Consider the following 19,004-nt stretch of genomic DNA (forward strand, 5'->3'; position numbering starts at 1 on the left):
TATCACACTGGCTCCAGGAGCATGGGTGAGCTCAGTGAAGACTGGAGTAGTCACAGATGACTTGATGAAGCAGGTGGGGCTGGAGCTGAGCAAGCTTTAGCTAAGCAGGTAGAAGGAGAGACAACGTTTAGAATATGTTAATGTAGAAGAGGCAAGTTCATGATCATGCCAAGTGCAGGGTACAGGTTATAGGAAAGCAAACTAGACTGGATTTAACTATGGGTTTGGGGCAGAAAGAACCAAAGTCGAATAGATATGTGGGTCCTAGGAAACTGGGTGGGAGATTTTGACAATGCAGTAGGGAACCCACTGTGTGGTTGTGGGGGAGGCTGGTGTGGACATTATGAAGCTGAGGCTTAAAATTGTTAATTGGAAAAACAGTGAGCTGAAGGCTGGGCACCATGGTTCGAGGTCTAAACAGAGGGACGAGGACCTAAATCGAGTTTTGGCAGAGAACTTAAACAGGAAAGGGCAAGTTTGAGAGGCTTGTCAGAGAGGGAAGCAAGAGGCTTTATTGATGGGTTAGATAGTGGGTTTAAGGAGAAGGAGAAGTCTCAGCCAGCTTTCAAGTTTTTTCATCTTGAAGCCTGGCAGAGTGGGGTCTGATTCCCAGAAAAGGGATACTAAAAAAAGAGCCTCTGTTTGCTTCCTAGAATATTAAAGTACGAATCAACTTTGTCAGCCATCTAGGAAAATTTTCCACCTACAGGAACTTCTTTTATAACAAACTGTCTTATTCATAGTAAAATGATTTAATGAAAAATCAATTTAGATTCATAGTTGCCACATTTGAGATAAAGTTGCAGCATCCTAGAGGCTTTGTCCCTTAGACATTTGCAAATCGGGAACCAAGGTTTCAGATAAGAGACAAAGTTTCTCCAGTGTTTCCCCTGCTGTTCACACAGAAATGCTGGGCAGGGTTAATCCTGAGAGAGGCGTGTTTCCCCAGGGAATGAGCAGAGAGAAGAGTCTATAGCACTGAGACCTCTGAGACACTTAGAGAGAGGGAAACTGAGGAGGAACCTACAGCAGAGACCAGAGAAGTGCCCAGAAAGAAAGGAAGAGCATCAGGGAAGAAGAAACTCAGAAAAGATTGCTCATTTCTCATAGGAATGTTTGAGCTTTACCAAGTGTTGAAATATGCCAGGTTCTACTCCTCTGTTCCTGAGGTGATTCGTATTACTCAAATGTGAAAAGTGTACTAAAACAGCACAAATGTGACTGGAGCCACGAGGTAAGCAAGCATGACAGAAGTGATGGTAGACACGTCGTCAGCCTGATTGTTGATGGCTAATAGCCACGGGCCTTGAAATGTCATGATGCTTTTCAAGAGTTTTGAAAAGTCAAAGCGCTTTTCACGTTCTGGCTCATCGTAGATCATTCTCTAGGTAATGATGTGTGACTTACGTGTTTTAAAGACAAGGAAAGGGTGGGGGAGTGCTCACGGCCTCCAGTGGGTCCCTACCACACTAGAAGGAATCCAGAGTCCTTAGTGTAACCTGCAGCGCCCCATGGCGTCTGTCCTTATGGCCCATCTTATTCTTCTTTATGGCCCTTGTCTCTGTCTGACATATAAAGGTGACTGGTTTATTTTATGTCCTTCCCAAGCGAACCCGCAAGCCCCCTGAGAGTAGGAGATTGCATTCACTGTGGTCTCCCCAGCACTACAGACCGTGCCAGGTACATGGGAGACTCCAGAAGAGAGAGAACAAAACTAGTCCAGCGAGCATGGGGTCTTTGGTTGTCTTGCAGATAAACTTTGATAACTGAATAAATCCACAGCTCTCTCCTTTCTCTTACTTAAAGCATGGATGCTTATTAACCATATTCTGAAGACTAGTGAGGTTGAATGATTGCTATCCAGTCACCTGCTTCCATCCCAGTCTATTGAAAAACTGATTTTTTACTTTCTTTTGCTGTGATCGCTCCAAGGCCTCTGGCTACCTTGCCTCTCTGTGGGTCTAACCTCCCAGCTGTAGCCCTAGGCCCATCAGAGAGCCAAATCCACGATTCCTGCCACCTCAGACAGCTTTACTCTGACCCAAGGTTTCTGAACACATGTCATTTGGGACTAGAGATCTGGGTTTTCCAGGTGTTTTTGTTCCCTTAGCATGTGACAGATGCTTTTCTACTGTAGTTGGCAGTTGTTAAACCCTTCAAAGGGCATCCAGGTGGTGGTAGACTGTGACACTGGTCACTGAGGACAAGGCGAGGACTCGCCAGAGAGGGGGGAACTGATTAGAAGCCCCATAAGGAACCACGGTTGTTCCACCAGGAAGGGACGGCTGAGCAGGTTGATCAGTGTCCAGTTACTCATTCATTCAGCACCTCCTTAACCAGTGCCTTCTGTAGGGCTGGCGCTGGGCTCAGTACTGCACACATGGTGGCCGTCCACAGAGACATGTACCAGCCCCCAAGAACAGTCTCTGTCCATGGAGAGAAATGCACTTTCTGACAACTCACATGTTCACTGCACTTGAGTAGTAACAACCACAATGAACCAGACACCCTCGCAGCACAGAGCTAGGGAACCTGCCCCAGTCTTTGTGCTCAGGCCAGGGCTCCCCAGCCAGAAACACTCAGGCCAAGAACAAAGGAGGAGTGGGAGTTAGCCATGGGCAGGAGTTGGGTGGGACCTGCAGCAAAGAAAACAGCCTGACCCAAGGCCCTGCAGCAGGAAGGACAGTCAGAGGGGACCTGGGGGAGCAGAGGAGGGGAGGCCCATGGTTACAGGAGGCTGGAGAGTGGGGAGGAAGGGCCAGATTGTTGGGGGAGACAACTGGAAGGGATTGCAGGAGGAGGCCAGTGGCAGGGAGCCAGTGGGGACTGGAGTGCAGGTAGTGAAGATGAAGAGGAAGATTTACCGGTGTGAGGTCAACTCAGTATGGATGGTGATAAGGCAGCAGAGGCCAGAGATGACTCTGTGAAGATCTGTGAAGCTCCTTCTCTAAGTAGGCTCCATGCTGGGCTCTCTAGATGGCACTAGTGGTAAAGAACCCACCTGCCGCTGCAGGAGACACAGGTTCAGTCCCTGGATTGGGAAGATCCCCTGGAGAAGGGAATGGCTACCCAGTCCGCTGTGCTTGCCAGGAGAATCCATCATGGACAGAGGAGCCTGGTAGGCTACAGTCCGTGGGGTCTCAAAGAGTCGGACACAACTGAGCAACTAAGCACACAGCACAAACATTGAACAAGTACCCTGAGAGTTTCTGGGACCCCCATAGCCCATGGTATTACTGATACAGATCGTCATACCTGCATCGGCTGCTTAATTTCCTCCAGCGAGGTGCAGAGGAGAGGACATTATCTTGGTGTCTAATCCTGGTCCCAAAGGGGAATGCCAGGAACAGTGAATCATCTAGTTACATGGCAGCACCACGCTCGTTGTGGCATAGGTCTCCTGACAGTCCCCTTTTTTCTACAAATCCATCCAATCAGAACTTTGGTCTTGGCTTTATGCCTTCCATGATACCTATGAAAAAAATCTGAGAGGGCAGAACTCTATTTTGAAGGAAAAGGCAGCGTTTACACCCAGGAGGTCCTTCCTTCCAGACTTCAGAGCTTTCCTAACTTTACCCAAGGAGCAACCCCATCCAACCCCAGCAGGGTTGTATCCACGGCAACCTTAGGGACCCCATTCTCATAGATGGGGTTTGCAGTGTGCAACCTCAGGGCCATTTTCAAAGACCCCTGCCAAAGCCTGGCATGAACTCTCCCTGCTGTGGACCTGCGTCTGTACCCTGAGGAGGCAAGAGACCAAAACGAGGAGAAATTGAAGTAACAAGATGAGTAGAAGAGTGAGCATTGATTCATTCTTTTCCACTGAAACCTCACTTGATCACTAACAGTTTATCTCTGCTTTAATTTAACCTTCTGTCTTCCTTGAAACTGTGAATTATCTTTAGAGAAGTCCAGAGCAGCTGCTATTTTGAGACCAAAACAAAGACAAAGGCATTCTTCATTTTTTCCCCTCCAACACATATTATTTGTAAATACGTTGCTTATCTTAGAAAGAAAACTAATGCAAAATAAATGTATGTAAGTAAGCTCCTACTAGTAAGTCAGAGCACATACCTACAAAAGGTTTCTTATCAGAGATCCATTACAGGCTTTGTTTCGGCTTCTCTTTTGAAGGTTTATATAATTGTTGTAGATGATATAATGAGAAAACAATAAAGCAGACTACCGCAACTGGCTGATATATTGGCATTTGCTTTTTTAAAAAATCTGAAATTATGAAATCTTCTCTCAGAAAATCCAAAATGACTTTATCCCAATTTTAACTAGTTTACTTTCAGCAACACTTACATCTTGAGCAACATGGAATGATTCCAAGAAGGGAAGAAAGGCTTCTTTTGCTCGTCATTTTATTTACAGGATTTGTGTCTGCACAGTGGAGAAAAATGTTCCATTTGCTTCAGAGACGGACATAGATTTCCAAGCCATTTGGCTCGAGAGCTGGTTTAAATAGGAATGAATTTAATATACCTTTAATTCTCTGAAATAAGAGAACTCCAGCTGAGGTTTGGTCCAGGGCAAAGTCAGCTCTCGACACTGAAGAGAATCTATCACATTAATCCCAGAGGCTCGGAGTCCAAAGCTGCGTGAACAGAATGCTGGAGGATAGGAAGTGTGAGAAGAATGCTTTGAAAGAAACTTTAAAAACAGAATGACTGTTCAGAGAATACCAGACCTTGTGTGGAATCATGCAGCACTTAAGCAAAGATATAAGTAATTATGCTTGAGAAACATAGCTAATTAAAAATAACTCGATGCATAAAAGGGAAGAAAAACTAGAGAATCATTTCTCTGCTCCAGTGTTAATATGAGATGCCACAGAATGAAATAGTAGGATTTTTTTTTAAATTTCATTTCACACGGGCATAGAAGAGATGGAGAGGAAAATTATATTGCCCGAAAATGCCAGGGTAGATTTGCTGAAGATGTTATCATGTACTGTATTTAAAACAAAAAATCTAATTGCTGTAATTTATCATACCTCTGGTTATTAAAACCATGCTAATTCAAAGATTTTAGTCATTTGCCAGTTTTGCACATAATGGCTTTTCCTAGAAGATACTGTGAAAATTTCTGATTTTGTCAGCCTTTGTGTGATTTTTTTTTAGGCATTCCTAAGTAAAATTAACATGCTTTAAACATATAATTGTGTTTACATCAGTAATAAAAATTCCTTGTGTTTCCCTTTTAGTCTGTTCAATGAAATATCCGAAACTGCTTTATAAATGCTGAGCCTAATGTGTGAGAGCACAGGCTGCTGAATCAATTTTAATTCCCCGTATACACGTCTAGCTTTGTAAGGAGCAGAGTGGACCCCACCCTTCCTTTTTGATTGGAGAAAGGATTCTTTTAACAGGAGACATTTGCAAGAAAAGATTTGGCACAAAATTTGCTTCTTGGTCTTGAGAAATCAGACTCATAAGATAGTCATTGAGATAAAACCACTCTGTAAAAATTTTAGATAGCACCCTGTCTGGCTCACAGGAGAAAGACAGGGAGGTAAGCAAGGGATGGTACAGTGCAGAAGAAAAACATTCCCCAGAATTAAAGGTGGCTACTATTAGGGGCAAGGGTGGAAGGAAGAAGGAGAGTGTAGTGGGGAAGTTGCTGTTTTGCTAAGTCGTGTGTGATTCTTTTGTGACCCCATGGACTATAGCCCCTCCAGGCTCCTCTGTCCAGTGGGATTTTCCCAGGCAAGAATACTGGAGTGGGTTGCCATTTCCTCCTCCAGGGGATCTTCCTGACCCAGGGATCGAACCTGCGCCTCTTACATCTCCTGCATTGGTAGGCGGGTTCTTTACCACTAGCACCACCTGGGAAGTCCCACATAATGCATGGGCTACAGCAAATTGTCTCCACCCTTGGGAGATGCATGGTGGTTTGATCTGGTTTTTATATACCTCAGTAAGAGGAGACTATGGTCTTTTATACTAAAGGATTCTTGAGGGTAACATTATGATTTACAACATTATTTGAAAGTGAAAGAAAAAAATATAAAAGTTTCCTAAATCATAAGTTAGCCCTACCTCCAGACCAAACCTATGACATTCAAGCAGTTTGTAGAATCAAGTTCGAAAGCCAGGACGTGAAGGAGCTTTGAAGCCCAGATGGGACTTGCTTAGGGTTGCAGAGGCAGGAACAGACGCCAGAGCTGCTCAGTCCTAGCCCGGGTCCAGTTTCCCCTCCTCCATGTCCTCCTCTCTGAACCTGATCCCATGAACACATTCCCACCTGCTATTCTTTCCCCAGCCCCATGCCCAGAGCCATGATCTCTGCCTGAGGAGTAACCAGGTGTTCTTCCTGCAGGCGCCAAGTTCCCCATCAAGTGGACGGCCCCCGAAGCAGCCCTGTACGGGAGGTTCACAATCAAGTCTGACGTGTGGTCTTTTGGAATCTTACTCACAGAGCTGGTCACCAAAGGAAGAGTTCCGTACCCAGGTGAGAGCCAGACACAGCAGAAATGGGCCTGAGTGGATGTTCTCCCAGCACTATTTGGGGAGTCCTCTTCCTGGTTGCCTTCTCAGCCCCATTTTCAGCTTTCTGCCAAGCGTGGGAATTTGAAGAACATGGACAGGTATTTAGCCAGGGGAAAGCAGAAGTGGGAGCCCCCATGGCTTGTAGACAAGCAACCATCGTGAATTGTGTGCCAGGACTAATGCAGTTAGCAGCTGGTGAACGCTCCAGTCCACCTCAGTCCGTGGGTTCTCTCCTCTCCCCTCTCAGGGGGAGTGTGTGTCCCTGGCTCCCAGGATAGAAATGTCACTGGCAGAACCGTACAGATGGACTTTGTAGACCCTTCTGGGAAGGAGAAGGAGAAAAGCCCCCACTGCTTTTTGATTACGCCATAGCACTGACCCTTGGCGTGAACCTGGCAGGAAGATGCCAGTACCTGCCCTCTCTGCAGGCCCTGCTCCAGGTGGCTGGAGAGAGCAGAGGCACGAGGAAACGCCACGCAGAAGCCACTCACTACACGTGTCTTGGGTTTCTTGGGACTTGGGGGGTTGTTTTAGGGGGAGAGAGGGTTGACTGCTCTGCACAGCTTATAGGAGGATCTCAGTTCCTGGACTAGGGATTGAACCTGACACCCCCACCCCCCGAAGTGAGAGCCTGGAATCCTAACCACTAGGCCACCAGGGAACACCTTCACTGCACGTTTCTGAATGATTAAAATATGCTCCACAAAAGCAAGTATGTGTACGTGCTAAATGGCTTTAGTCGGGTCCAACTTTTTGCGACCCCATGGACTGTAACCTGCCAGGCTCCCCTGTCCATGGGATTCTCCAGGCAAGAATACTGGAGTGGGTTTGCTGTGCACTGCTCCAGGGGATCTTCCTGACCCAAGGATCAAACCCCTGTCTCTTACGTCTCCTGCATTGGCAGGCAGGTTCTGTACCACTAGCACCTCCTGAAAGTGAAAGTGTTAGTCATTCAGTCCTGTCCGACTTTTTGCAACCCTCTGGACTGTACTGTCCATGGAATCTCCAAGAGTGGATTGCCATTTCCTTCTCCAGGGGATCTTCCCAACCCAGGGATTGAATCTGGGTCTCCTGCATTGTAGGCAGATTCTTTACCATCTGAGCCACTGGGGAAGCCCAAAAGCAAGAATAGTGTAAAGAAATTGGAGATTCTTAAGCCCTGGAGTTTTTCTGGATTATCAGAGTCATGCTCTCCAAAGAAACCACAGGTTAGGTGATTCAGGCTTAAATTCATTAATTTAGACAGATAACTGATGTAAAGGACACTTGTGCCGTTTCACCTCCGCGCTTTAATGGTTATAGCACAGGGGCGATCTGCTTTCTGAAATGTTAAGGACATATTTTTCTGTTACTGTTGAGTGAAGAAAGAACATAGCTCCCCATCATGCCCTGCCTAAGAGAGGAGCTTTTAAAAATTAAAAAAATAATAATAAACACAGTGATAGAAACGATAGCAGAGATTACTGAGGAATTGAGAGCTCTTGCAAATGCTGGGTCTGTAATCATATCTTTGCAGTCAGAGGAGCCGGTGAGGGCAGATTAATTTGTAATCCCTTTGTTCCTTTTTTGTGATTGTTTCTGGTCATCTTCGGAGAATGCAGAGAAGTAAAGAAGATCTCTTTCTGGGTTGGTCGTAAGCCTCAAGACTCCTCTAAGAGAGCCGGGTTGGCACAGAGGCAAAATTTGACAAATTCCCTATCTCTGAAATGCCAGCACTGGGTGGTTAGAGGTGTGGGCGGAAGTCAGTTTTATTGATGCTGCTGCAGAGGCTGCTGCTCCCTGTGTGTGCAAGTGGGCAGCCGCTCTGGGAGTAGCCAACCAGAAGAAAGGGCTGCCCTGGAGGGGCATGGAACCCAGCACAGGCATTTCTGAATCGCTTCTCAAGGGGGAGAGTTTTGTCAGTGCTCTGGATTTTGAAGATGTGAAGGCGCCTCTTTTCTCATTGTCTGAATTTTGAATGAATTTCTTCCTGAGCCCCCCAGGTTTAGCCACCCGATGTGTTGTGGCGGGGGAAGGTTAATGTCTTGCATTTCTGTGAAACCTTTACTTCCAGGAAGACAAAGCGGCTTTTTGTTTCTCTGGGTCACACACAGGCGCCGAGACAAAGGGGTGGGGGCGGGGGCCTGGGAGGAGGAAGGCAGGTGTGCGTTTCTGAGGGAGAGTCTTTTGTCAAGTTTGGTTTAGGCATAAAGAAAGCAGTCTCCTTTTACAACTGAGGCAGGGTTTTCATTCATTCAGCTTAGCATCGGTCAATGTGATTGTGCCTGGCGTGATTGTGCACTACCTGGGGAGCAAGTACTGTGAATAAGACCTTCATACTCTCAGCAAACATTGAGAGAACAGGCCTGAAGGAGGATGCTGTTTTAGTTCCTGGGGGATGGAACAGTGAGTGGAGAAATAAATTCAGTCCCTGCACTCACAGAGCTTACAGTCAGATGGATGAAATAGAAAGCAGCCCTTTTTTTATTGCTTCTGTATAATTAGAGGAAATCATCTTTGGGGGATTCGATACTTGAACTCACTCACTGTGGGCCCCCAGTCTTAATCCTGATAATGAGGCAAGGACCCCGGATTCAGGTGTCTGCACACAGCAGGTCCAGAGAAGGGCTTTTCACTCTGAATCCTGTGAGGATGGCCGAGGAGTTTGACAAGAGAATTCAGTCCACTTTATCATGCCTAGTTATACACTCGGAGCAACTGCTGATGTGCTGGGGGCTTTGATAGCTGCCCGGATTCTGTGATGGTGGCCAAGCAAAGGGGCCGTGTCTGGGAAGCTTCATGGAGAAGAAGGTACATAGGCTTTCCCCTTCACATTAAGGAAGAATGATCCCAGACAAGGAGGGATGTATGGGAAGGCGCCACGGCCTGGGTGGAGGCCCCTAGGATATGAGCCTGCGGAGAAGGCTGTGAGGTGGGGTTGCCTGGCCAGACCCCGTGAAGAGGGCCTGGTGCAGCCACAGGAAGGCCTGGCCCGTCTGTAGCCGGGCCCTGGAGCTGTGTCAGCGGGGAGTGACAGGAGCCCCAGAAAGCTGTTCCCAAACCTACTGCTCGCCATAGATGCTGCTTGTTTTTGTTCTCAGTGTAACTGTAATCATATTTAATTGTGCCTCGAATCTCACAGTACACTCTTCTTGAGGGAGAGGCTTTTACAGAAGGATTCCAATTACAGGATGATTACCTTAACGAAGGAGAACAATTCCTAAGGAACAGACAGTTTCTTTCAGCCTCGTCCTGTGACACCGGACAAGGAAGGCCCTTCCTGTCCTCATTCTCACTGTCTCTTGGAGCGGCCAGGTTGGCAGTGTGTGCCAAGGGGCTGCGTCTCCACTGACCAGAGTCCTTGTGGCTGGGGGTGGCACCCAGGACAGACGCCCAGACCTGTCCACCGTGGTTCCCATCCTAACTTCTCAGCAGTTATTTCTCAGTTGGCTAGAGTGTATTTTGAAGTAATTCTTGTTTCAAGAGCAGTAGGCAACGATACATTTTTATTTCATACCTGAGAACGGCCTTCTGTCATCATTTCACACAGGAAAGGTACTTTGGCTGGTGATGAGGATGAGGGTCAAGGGAGAGGTGAAAGTGACTTCTAAATGGATGTTATGAAAGCTTTCCAGGCAGTTTTGCCCAGTGTGAAAGAAGGTCCAGAAAAAGAATCAGAGAAGGAACTTGGAATAGTGTTTGGAAGGTGTAACTGAATGAAGGGCTCAAAGGAGGAGGCAAAAATAAAACATGGGATTGGTTGGTTAGTTAGCAGGTTTTACAAAATGGATGATTCGAAAGGAAGGAAAGAAGGAGACTCTCAAATTGAGTGAGAGCCTGGAAGCCAAATTAAAAATACTGAAATGTGATTCTGAGATTAACAGTGAGGTAGTGGAGAGGAGTCCCATCACCCTACCAGACAAAGAAGGTTGCTTCCAAGATGTGTAACAAAGATGCTCTGAAGAACAGCTCTGTTTTCCAGATTCCCACAGCCTGACCTTAGCACCTCCTCAGCCTAGCTGTACAGCTTGCTTTACTATAAGCCAAGGCTCAGAACCATTCTTTGCATCAAGATTATACCTGATTTTGTGCCAATGAATTGTTACATATGAGAATTGAAAGTACTTAAAACTGTTTTCTAGGATTGATGCATAAAATCTGAGCAATGCATTTTAACCTATTTTTTTTTCACCTCCAAATCCTTCTTTTCTTCTTTGTTTCCACTGCCCCACGGCAGGCTGTCATCCTCTGCTGCAGGAACCCCCTTCATGGAACTTCCTATTTCCTGTCCCCCACCCCCCCCCCACCATCTATCATTGTCACCATCAGAGTTATCCTAGAAACAGATCCGCTTATCCTGCCTCTACTAGTTAAAAAGTCCATGGCTTCCCCTTGATAAACTCCAGAAGCCTTCATCTGGTGTAGTCCTTCTTAACTCTTTCCTTCAATCATTCAACATATATTTATTGAGTACCTGCTGTATGCCAGGTACTGTTTAGGTCCCCAGGAGTGTCGCAGTGAACCAATAGACAAAAGCTGTCCTCCCAAACTTTTCACTTCTCAGAGGAGACAGACAATCAGCAAAGACAAATAAGCAAAATACATTCCTCATTAGCTGGTGGTAATGGGTAGGGAGGAGAGTAAAATGGGGAAGGACAGAGAGGGTGGCAGAGGAGGACATCACCAGGAAGGTGACATCTGAGGAAGAAGGCTCAGGTTAACTGGGCGAGGAGCCCCCCTTCAGAGGGAACCAGAGCACAGAGGCTCTGAAGAAGCAGTGTGGGCGGAGTAGGCGGGCCCAGAGGCCCCAGACAGATCAGCGGGGCCTTCTGAGGCCACGGTTAGGGCATTTGCGCTCAGCGAGATGAGGGCCGACTGAGGGGCTTCGACCAGGTGACATCATCAGACGCGATGTCTCTTGTGCTGCTCCTGACCCTCATCACCAAGAGATTTCTCTCAAACATGCAAGTCTGTCTTCTCAGCTCCACTCTCTGCTTCAGAATCCATCCAACCCTAACCCAAAGTCCCCTCCTTTGTGTCGCCTTCTCCATGTCTCTTCCTGGGTCGCTCCTCTGCTCACTCCCATGCCACTAGGTACCTCTCTGGTGAAGCCCTTGTCTGTGTGTCTCTGTTTCCCAGTAGCTCTGAACCCTGAGAAGGGGGCTCCTTTAGTAGACTCTCAGTAAGTCTTAAGCAGATACACGGAAGAATGGGTGGAGGGATAAAGGGCTGGATGGATGGATGGGTGGGCAGAGGGGAAAAAATGATTAGCCCAAGAGGCTTTTAAAATAAGACTTTGCCCATAGCCTGCAAAACCTTTCAACTCTATTTCATCATCTCCAAACATAAATAAGGCGTGTTTTTCCCAGCCGCAGAGTAGCCTCTGTCCTCAAAGTTGTTCTGGGAAATTGACCCCGTGGTCAGTTCAAACACCACGTCCCAGCATCATTCTAGGCAGAATGTCCTGGCTGTTCTGGGCCCTGGCTCTCCACTGAACACCTGCTTTGGGAATTTGGCAGGATCTGGCAAAGCAGGAACATTCTCTTAAGCATATCACATTTATTTATGCATTTGCAGTGCTTTCAACTCTTCTAACAACTGACAGCTGCCTGACTTTCGTGACTGCATCTAGTCATTTGATAATGACTTGAAGAGGGAGATAAATTAGTGAATGTATAGCACTTTCCTTGAAGAATTGCAAGTCTCCACCTTCATCGTCCCTCTGCCCCACTCAGATGCCTTCCAACAGAGCCTGAGCTGTAGACCTAAATTCCTTTGTGTTCAGCAGCCCATCATCGTCACCCTTATCCCCACTGGGCCCAGCCTGATACCGGGGGCAGGTTTCTCCTGGGGGAGGAAGAGGTCAGGACTCTCCATCCAGGAAAAAGGGAATTGGGATGAAACTTCAAATCTCAGCCTAGGGTGCTTAGTCTTCTGCCTTCCGTGCTCCCATCCACGGTCCTCAGGCTTTTCTGTTTTGGCTCCTGTTGTTCCCGCCAGAGGAGTCCTGCCTGGAACGCCCAGGAGTCTTGTTACCTCCCCCGACAAGGTTTCTCTTGGCCCACGTGGCTAGTGGAGGAGAGAGCAGACAGGGAGGGGCTCTCTGCTCCCCAGTCCTACCCCCTGCTGCTCCTGTGTACCCCTGTGGATTTCTGTGGCCTGCCCTCACCCTCACCCTCTCTGTCACTTTTTCACTGTTACTGGGACAAAGGAGCTGTTCATGATACTGGATTATCAACTTTAACTTTTGTGTGTTATGGCACCTGAGTAGCTGTCATTTCTGTGTTTATTAATAGAGTGGGCTTCATAAAAACAGGTGTCCTAAGCTTATCTGGTTAAGATGCAGAAAGAGAAACAAGAGTCATCGTTGTGCCGCCTCAAGGTCACTCCTTTATTTTCAGCTCTCCTCTTTGAGCAACATCTATCTGCCCGGAGTCTGTACTTTGATCTCATAACCAAAACCGAACTTGATGTGTCCCAGTTGTAGCCCAGTAAGATAACTAGAGCACATGGGCATCTGATAGCACGCGCTCGTGCTGAGCAAGCACCATTAACGGCACCCTCCTTCCTTCCGCCCTCCCTGCACTCCCAGCACCGCTCAGCAGACAAGTAAACAAAAAGGCTTTTTACAGGGTTTGTGTAGAGAAGCCAGGGGGAGCCTCTGACAAAAAGCCTGATGCACAATAGCTTCTAATTTCCTTTCAACAGAAAGCTCGGTTTGCAGAAGTAAGCTGCGTGTCTGAGAACCTGAGCATCATTCCCATTGTCAAAGGGCCTAATTATTCACATGGCACAAAAATCTTGCAACCCCTAGTCCAATCCAGATACAAACCTGGATGGTAAACAGCAAAAATCCCCACTTGTATAGCCACAGCCCCTGGAAGATCCGTATTAGGAAACTGAAATGGTGAGCTGTCAAGCCCAATACCCTCCGTTCATAGAAGACACTTCAGTGAGCTGAAAGCACAGTGAATATGGAGATATTCCACTGACAAAGAGAAACTGAGGCAGGGGAAGTCAATCACCTGCTGAGACACAGAGTTGAAAGAGTAAAGTGGCTCCGCAATGAAAATGGTTTTCTTAACTGTGAAAGTCGCTCAGTCATGCAGTCCATGGAATCCTCCAGGCCAGAATACTGGAGTGGGTAGACTGTTACTTCTTCCCTGGAGATCAAAAAAAAAAAAGCAAGGAGACACCACTGAGTTAATATCTAGCTTAAGGAAGAGGCATAGGAAAGTGTAAAATAAAAGGAGGGAGGAGAAAAAGGAGCGAAGGGATGGAAAATACGCACACGTGAAAGCAGAGACTGTTGGCAGCCATACATAGTAAGGATTGGAAAGTGAGAGCTGGAAACTTGACCTTAATTCAGGAACCGAGAGGAAGCCAGCAGCATGATTTGGAAGGATAATACGGTCATAATGGCAGGAAGTGAATTCAGTCCACTTGGCCAGAGAATCTCAGCTGCAGGGTTTGGGGCAGACCCACTGGAAATGAGGCTACCAGTGACCGTGTTTGAGAGCCTGAGATGCAGGGTGACAGGAGGCCCCCATGGAAGGTGCAGGAAGAGGTATCTGAAAGTAAACCCTGGCACAGCAGACTACACAGGTGTTCTGTGAACTGAGTCCCACTGGGCTATGTGCCCTGTGAGAGTGACCTATGGAAATGGTGCATTTTCCTGACTGACCACAAGGAGAGCAGAAAGGTAAGGAACCACTGAGGTGGGGGCAGAAGAGGACAGGCTGGAGTGAAAACAGCCAGTGTGTCTGCTTGCTGGTCACCAAGCCCTGTGCCCCTTCTCTGACGTGAAGGTTGGGATCCAGGCAACATGCCTTCGGGAGCTTTGTTACCATGACATGGTTGGATGCCACAGGCTGACATAGAGCACCCTCCTGTTGAAAAACACTCTCTATTGTAGCTTCCACTAAGAACTGTTGTTGACAAAGTTACAAAACATACAACCATGTTTTAAAGTTTCTGCCTCTTCAGTTTCTCCCCTAAGAAGGAAAATAATAAGCAGAACATTCCCAGGCAGCCTCCTCCCCACCCCCCACCCGCTTCCTCAATTGGAACTAAGATACAAAGATTCTTCCCTTTGCCCACATCCCTCAGGACTCCGCTGGCCTCCCTAAACTCAATGTTGTGTGTGTTCCCTTCCCAGTCCCTGGCCCTCACCTTCCCTGGTGGCTCAGATGGTAAAGAATCTGCCTGTAATCCAGGATACATGGGTTTGATCCCTGTATCAGGAAGATCCCCTGGAGAAGAGAATGGCTACCCACTCCAGTGTTCTTGCCTGGAGAATTCCATGGACAGAGGAGCCTGGTGGGCTATAGACCATGGGGTCGCAAAGAGTCAGACATGACTAAAGCAACTAACACTTTCACTTTCTTTTTTTTTTTCCACTTTTCTTTTCACTTTCAAAAAGAGCTCATGAAATAGTAGTATGAAGAGGAAAATCCATTTTTACTAAAAAGCAATTCTTACACGTGATTTTTCAAAGTTCTTATAGCCAAGAATACTCTTTCTTGAAAAAAATATGAACACAGCCCACTTACTTGGGCTATTGTTTGTGAAGTGAAAAGTGACCCAAGCCTTGCTGAGCGAGCATCTCTTGGTTGTGCAGTTCCCACTGCCAGGGACCATCATGAAGGAGCTGGGTCCACTTCTGGCCTATGGATGCTTGGAAAAGATCCAGTCCCATTCAGACTGTCATTGTCAGCCAAGTGCATTGTCTTATATCCCACTTTTCTGGCAAAACTGATGTTGGTATGTTTCTTGTTAGCCTGGTGCGTCGAATTGGTTTTGTGTGCTCTTCATGCTGGGAGAACCTGGGGAGTGGCATGAGAGCGGGGAGAGGAGAAACAAGAAGAGGATGTGGGCAGAAAGGAGGTGGAGGGCATGGGGAGGAGCTGCCGGCGAGGCCAGCTGGTGATACCACGAGGGCCAAGGCCCAGCTCCGTCCCTGGTCCCAGCTGCCCTGGGGAGCAGGCTGCCTCCCTAATGCTACATGTTGAGGGTCGAGCTGTGTCCCTGACTCAGGCAGAGCACTGGAAAAACAGGCTTGACTCAAGTGGCCAATTAAACTTTCCATTGGTGAAGACTGGATCAAGACTTAAAAAAAAAAAATACATGAAATCTTTCCATTTGAGTAGTTTGTTTTTTAATGACAAGAATCCTGTAATGACATAAGGGCTGCAGAGCAATAGGAGAATGATTAGCTAAGCTCTGTGGTGTGGTTTTGGATGATCCCAGTGCCAGAATGAAGCATTAGGAGGAGGCATTTGGGTTTGGCGGGGGGTGTAACCACCTCCAACAGGGCCTGTCGGACCTTCTGAGGCTCAGACCGCCCACCTGTCTCTCCTCCAGTTCTCACAGACTCCTGGCAGGGTCAGGGTCAAGGGGGACTTCTGCAGGTTCAGGCATGTGTCTTCTGAGATGTTAAGAAACCAAGGACTGCACTGAAATACAAAGCACACACTTTGGAGGAAGCCAGTCCTGGTACGGGCTCATGCTCTCTTCCTAACCTTTCTGGGCTCCTGGAATGTGGTGGTTGCTGTCCACTCGTGCCAGAGCTTCACAGCCAAAACCCTTGGGACTGGACAGCCTTCACAGTCAGATTTGGTTTTCTTTTTCAAAGTCCATATAGTGCTTAGACCATAATTTGTATAACACCTTAGGAGGGTCTTGGGCTGCACTCTGTGTTCGGATACATCCTTAATTCTTCTAATATGTATAAATGAAGAAAAACAGTCTAGCGCCTCATACCAGGTCAGGTTTTATGGCCAAATAAGGTGAGTTCAGATCAGTTTGCTGCCAGGGAGGTTCCCAGAACTTGTGCTTTGCAGAGCTTGTTGTATTGGGGGTTGTGGATGAGGAAATGCTGGCCCTTGTCCCTTGCCCTGTTTGTCCAGAGCCCTGCGGGACACTCCAGTGGCAACCTCAGCATCTCCCCTTGCTTCCAACCGCCCCCCTGCCCCACCCTGACTTATCAAAATGAGTTTTCAGTGGTTGGAAGAGGACGTAAGGTAATTAACTACAGAGCTGACCAGTCATCCAACTGAAGAGAGCCCCTGTGAAGTCAGGCATGGTGTGGAAGAAGGGAACCCAGATTCAACTACTGAGCCTTTCTCACTAAAATAAGGGTCACCACCAAAATATGAGCAGAGTTATGTTAGAAAATTAAATTGAAGGCCTACTTCAACACAGCAGGAATAATACACAGATTTTATCACCTCAGTGAATTACAGTGGCAGAGAATAAGAAAGCATCCTGAAAGGGTTTGGATAAGCATGTGACTGACAGGGCTGTGGTTGACAGTCATGGGAGCTGGAATCAGCCCAGCTCCAAAAACAACAACAAAGAGAACTGGCAACAGATCGCAGAATCTGAGCGATTCTGGGGGACAGGGGGACAGGGTCGTGACCTGGCCCTGCTGCTCTGGCTGGGTGGTTCTGCTCAGCGGGTTGCCGTCTCCTCCAGAAGTCGCAAAATGTACGCACTGTGTCCTGCTGATCGGAGCCCTGAGAGCCAGGGGAAGAATTCCAGGTTTCTGAATGGCTGAAACTCGGGTTTTTGCTTTTATAAATTAACTGGGTCAGAGGTTGGAGAGGATTCCAGATTATAGGCTCAGGGCCAAGGAGCAGCCAAAACATACAAGGGCTTGGCAGGCGATGGCAGAACACGATACGGCAGAAAAGGGAAGCAAACCAGAGAAGAGAGCCTGGCAGTGATTGAGAAAGGGGTCAGGGCATTCAGCTCCCCCGTCCACCCCTCATGTGGTATTTCCTGTTCTGTTGAGAAGGCCAGCGTGCAGGAAGGCTGCACTCTCCAGAGGGCTGGCAGTCTCCCAGAACGTCTCCTGTTAGCTCCAGGCATCCCGAAGTCTCTGTATCAGGCAGCTCCCCCAGAGGGTCACGGAGGTCTCCGTGATTGATGGCCTGTCTGAGGTCATCAGTAAACAGTGCCCTGTCTCCCTGTCAGAGTCATCTTAACCCAGGGCACCTGGGGGTCACTGGGCTGGACAGAGCCCAGAGTGATGGCGTGATGTCGGATCTCGAATGGCCAAACACTGAGAGTTTGTCCAGGCGCGAGGACAGCCAATTTATGAAGTACATCAACAGAGCTTATAGGTCCTGTGAACAAAGGACAGTTTAGTTTTCATTCCCTGGATTTGTTTTTATCTGCTTCATTCATACTTTTGTCAGCATAATTGATGTATAATTTACATACAATAGAATTCTACAGTTTTAAGAATTCAGTGAGTTTTGACAAACATAAACAAACAGTCACACCTCCATACTCAGGGTATAGAACATGGATTGGCAGCCTACAGCTCCTAGGCCAGATCTGGCTCCCACTCTGTCTTTGTTTTCTGCATTTTCAGAGTTGTAGAAAAATAAATAAAATGAAGGATATGCGGCAGAGATAGTATGCAACCTAAAATCTTTACTGCCTGGCCTTTACAGGGAGGGTTTGCTGATACAGAACGTTTCCCTCACCCTTGTGTTCCCTGCGGCCTCTTTGCAGGATTGCCCTCTCCGTCACCCCTGGCAACCACTGATCTGCTTTCTATCACTATAGTTTTTGCCTTTTCTAGAATTTCATATAAATGAAATCATGCAGTACGTCGCCTTTTGTGTCTGGCTTCTTTCACTTCTAATGCTTTTGAGATTCACCCTCCAGGGCTTCACGTGTGTCAGTAGGGGAGTCCTTTTTTATTTCTGAGTGGTGAGATAGCCCATTGAAGACCGGGTTCGCCTCTGGGTGAGGTGGGAGCACTCAACATGTTTTAACCACCTGTAGGCTCCAAGGAGAAGAAAGAGAAGACGCGGGGGCGCCCGCTCTCATGGCCCTTGTCTTTGCAGGCATGAACAACCGGGAGGTGCTGGAGCAGGTGGAGCGCGGCTACAGGATGCCCTGTCCACAGGACTGCCCCATCTCCCTCCACGAGCTCATGATACACTGCTGGAAAAAGGACCCCGAAGAGCGGCCCACTTTCGAGTACCTGCAGGGCTTCCTGGAAGACTACTTCACCGCAACAGAGCCTCAGTATCAACCCGGGGAAAACCTGTAAGACCTGGGTCTGCAGAGAGAGGCCTGGTCCCAGAGGCTTCCCCGCCCCCTCCCCATTAGCTTTCAATTCCATAGCCAGCTGCTCCGAGCAGAGCAGCCAGAACCGTCCAGGATCAGATTGCATGTGACTCTGAAGCTGACGAACTTCCATGGCCCTCATTCATGACACTTGTCCCCAAATCCGAACCTCCTCTGTGAAGCATTCGAGACAGAACCTTGTTATTTCTCAGACTTTGGAAATGCATTGTATCGATGTTATGTAAAAGGCCAAACCTCTGTTCAGTGTAAATAGTTACTCCAGTGCCAACGATCCTAGTGCTTTCCTTTTTTTAAAATGCAAATCCTATGTGATTTTAACTCTGTCTTCACCTGATTCAACTAAAAAAAAAAAGTATTATTTTCCAAAAGTGGCCTCTTTGTCTAAAACAATAAAATTTTTTTTCATGTTTTAACAAAAACCAA

The 19,004-nt window shown here is 47.5% G+C and overlaps 1 protein-coding gene and 1 long non-coding RNA gene across 12 annotated transcripts in view; one reads left to right on the top strand and one right to left on the bottom strand.

Moving 5' to 3' along the window:
- FYN (FYN proto-oncogene, Src family tyrosine kinase) overlaps window positions 1-19,004 on the top strand; it is a 211,610-nt gene extending 192,606 nt beyond the window's left edge. For all 11 annotated transcript variants that reach the window (XM_086317252.1, XM_086317251.1, XM_086317257.1 and 8 more), the window contains 2 exons: window positions 6,325-6,456; window positions 18,335-19,004. In XM_086317252.1, coding sequence (XP_086173378.1) covers window positions 6,325-6,456; window positions 18,335-18,543 — 341 coding nt within the window. In that variant the 3' untranslated portion in view covers window positions 18,544-19,004. The remainder of the gene's footprint in view (window positions 1-6,324; window positions 6,457-18,334) is intronic.
- Window positions 13,482-14,177, bottom strand: LOC147365824 (uncharacterized). The gene is made up of 2 exons (XR_015132836.1): window positions 13,765-14,177; window positions 13,482-13,636 (listed from the first exon to the last, which is right to left on the bottom strand). It is a non-coding gene; the product is annotated as an uncharacterized LOC147365824 (long non-coding RNA).

This window comes from Bos grunniens, chromosome 9 (assembly GCF_055505025.1).
Source record: "Bos grunniens cultivar Pamir isolate PY7600 chromosome 9, Bosgru_T2T1.0, whole genome shotgun sequence".
In the NCBI taxonomy this organism is placed as follows: domain Eukaryota; kingdom Metazoa; phylum Chordata; class Mammalia; order Artiodactyla; family Bovidae; genus Bos; species Bos grunniens.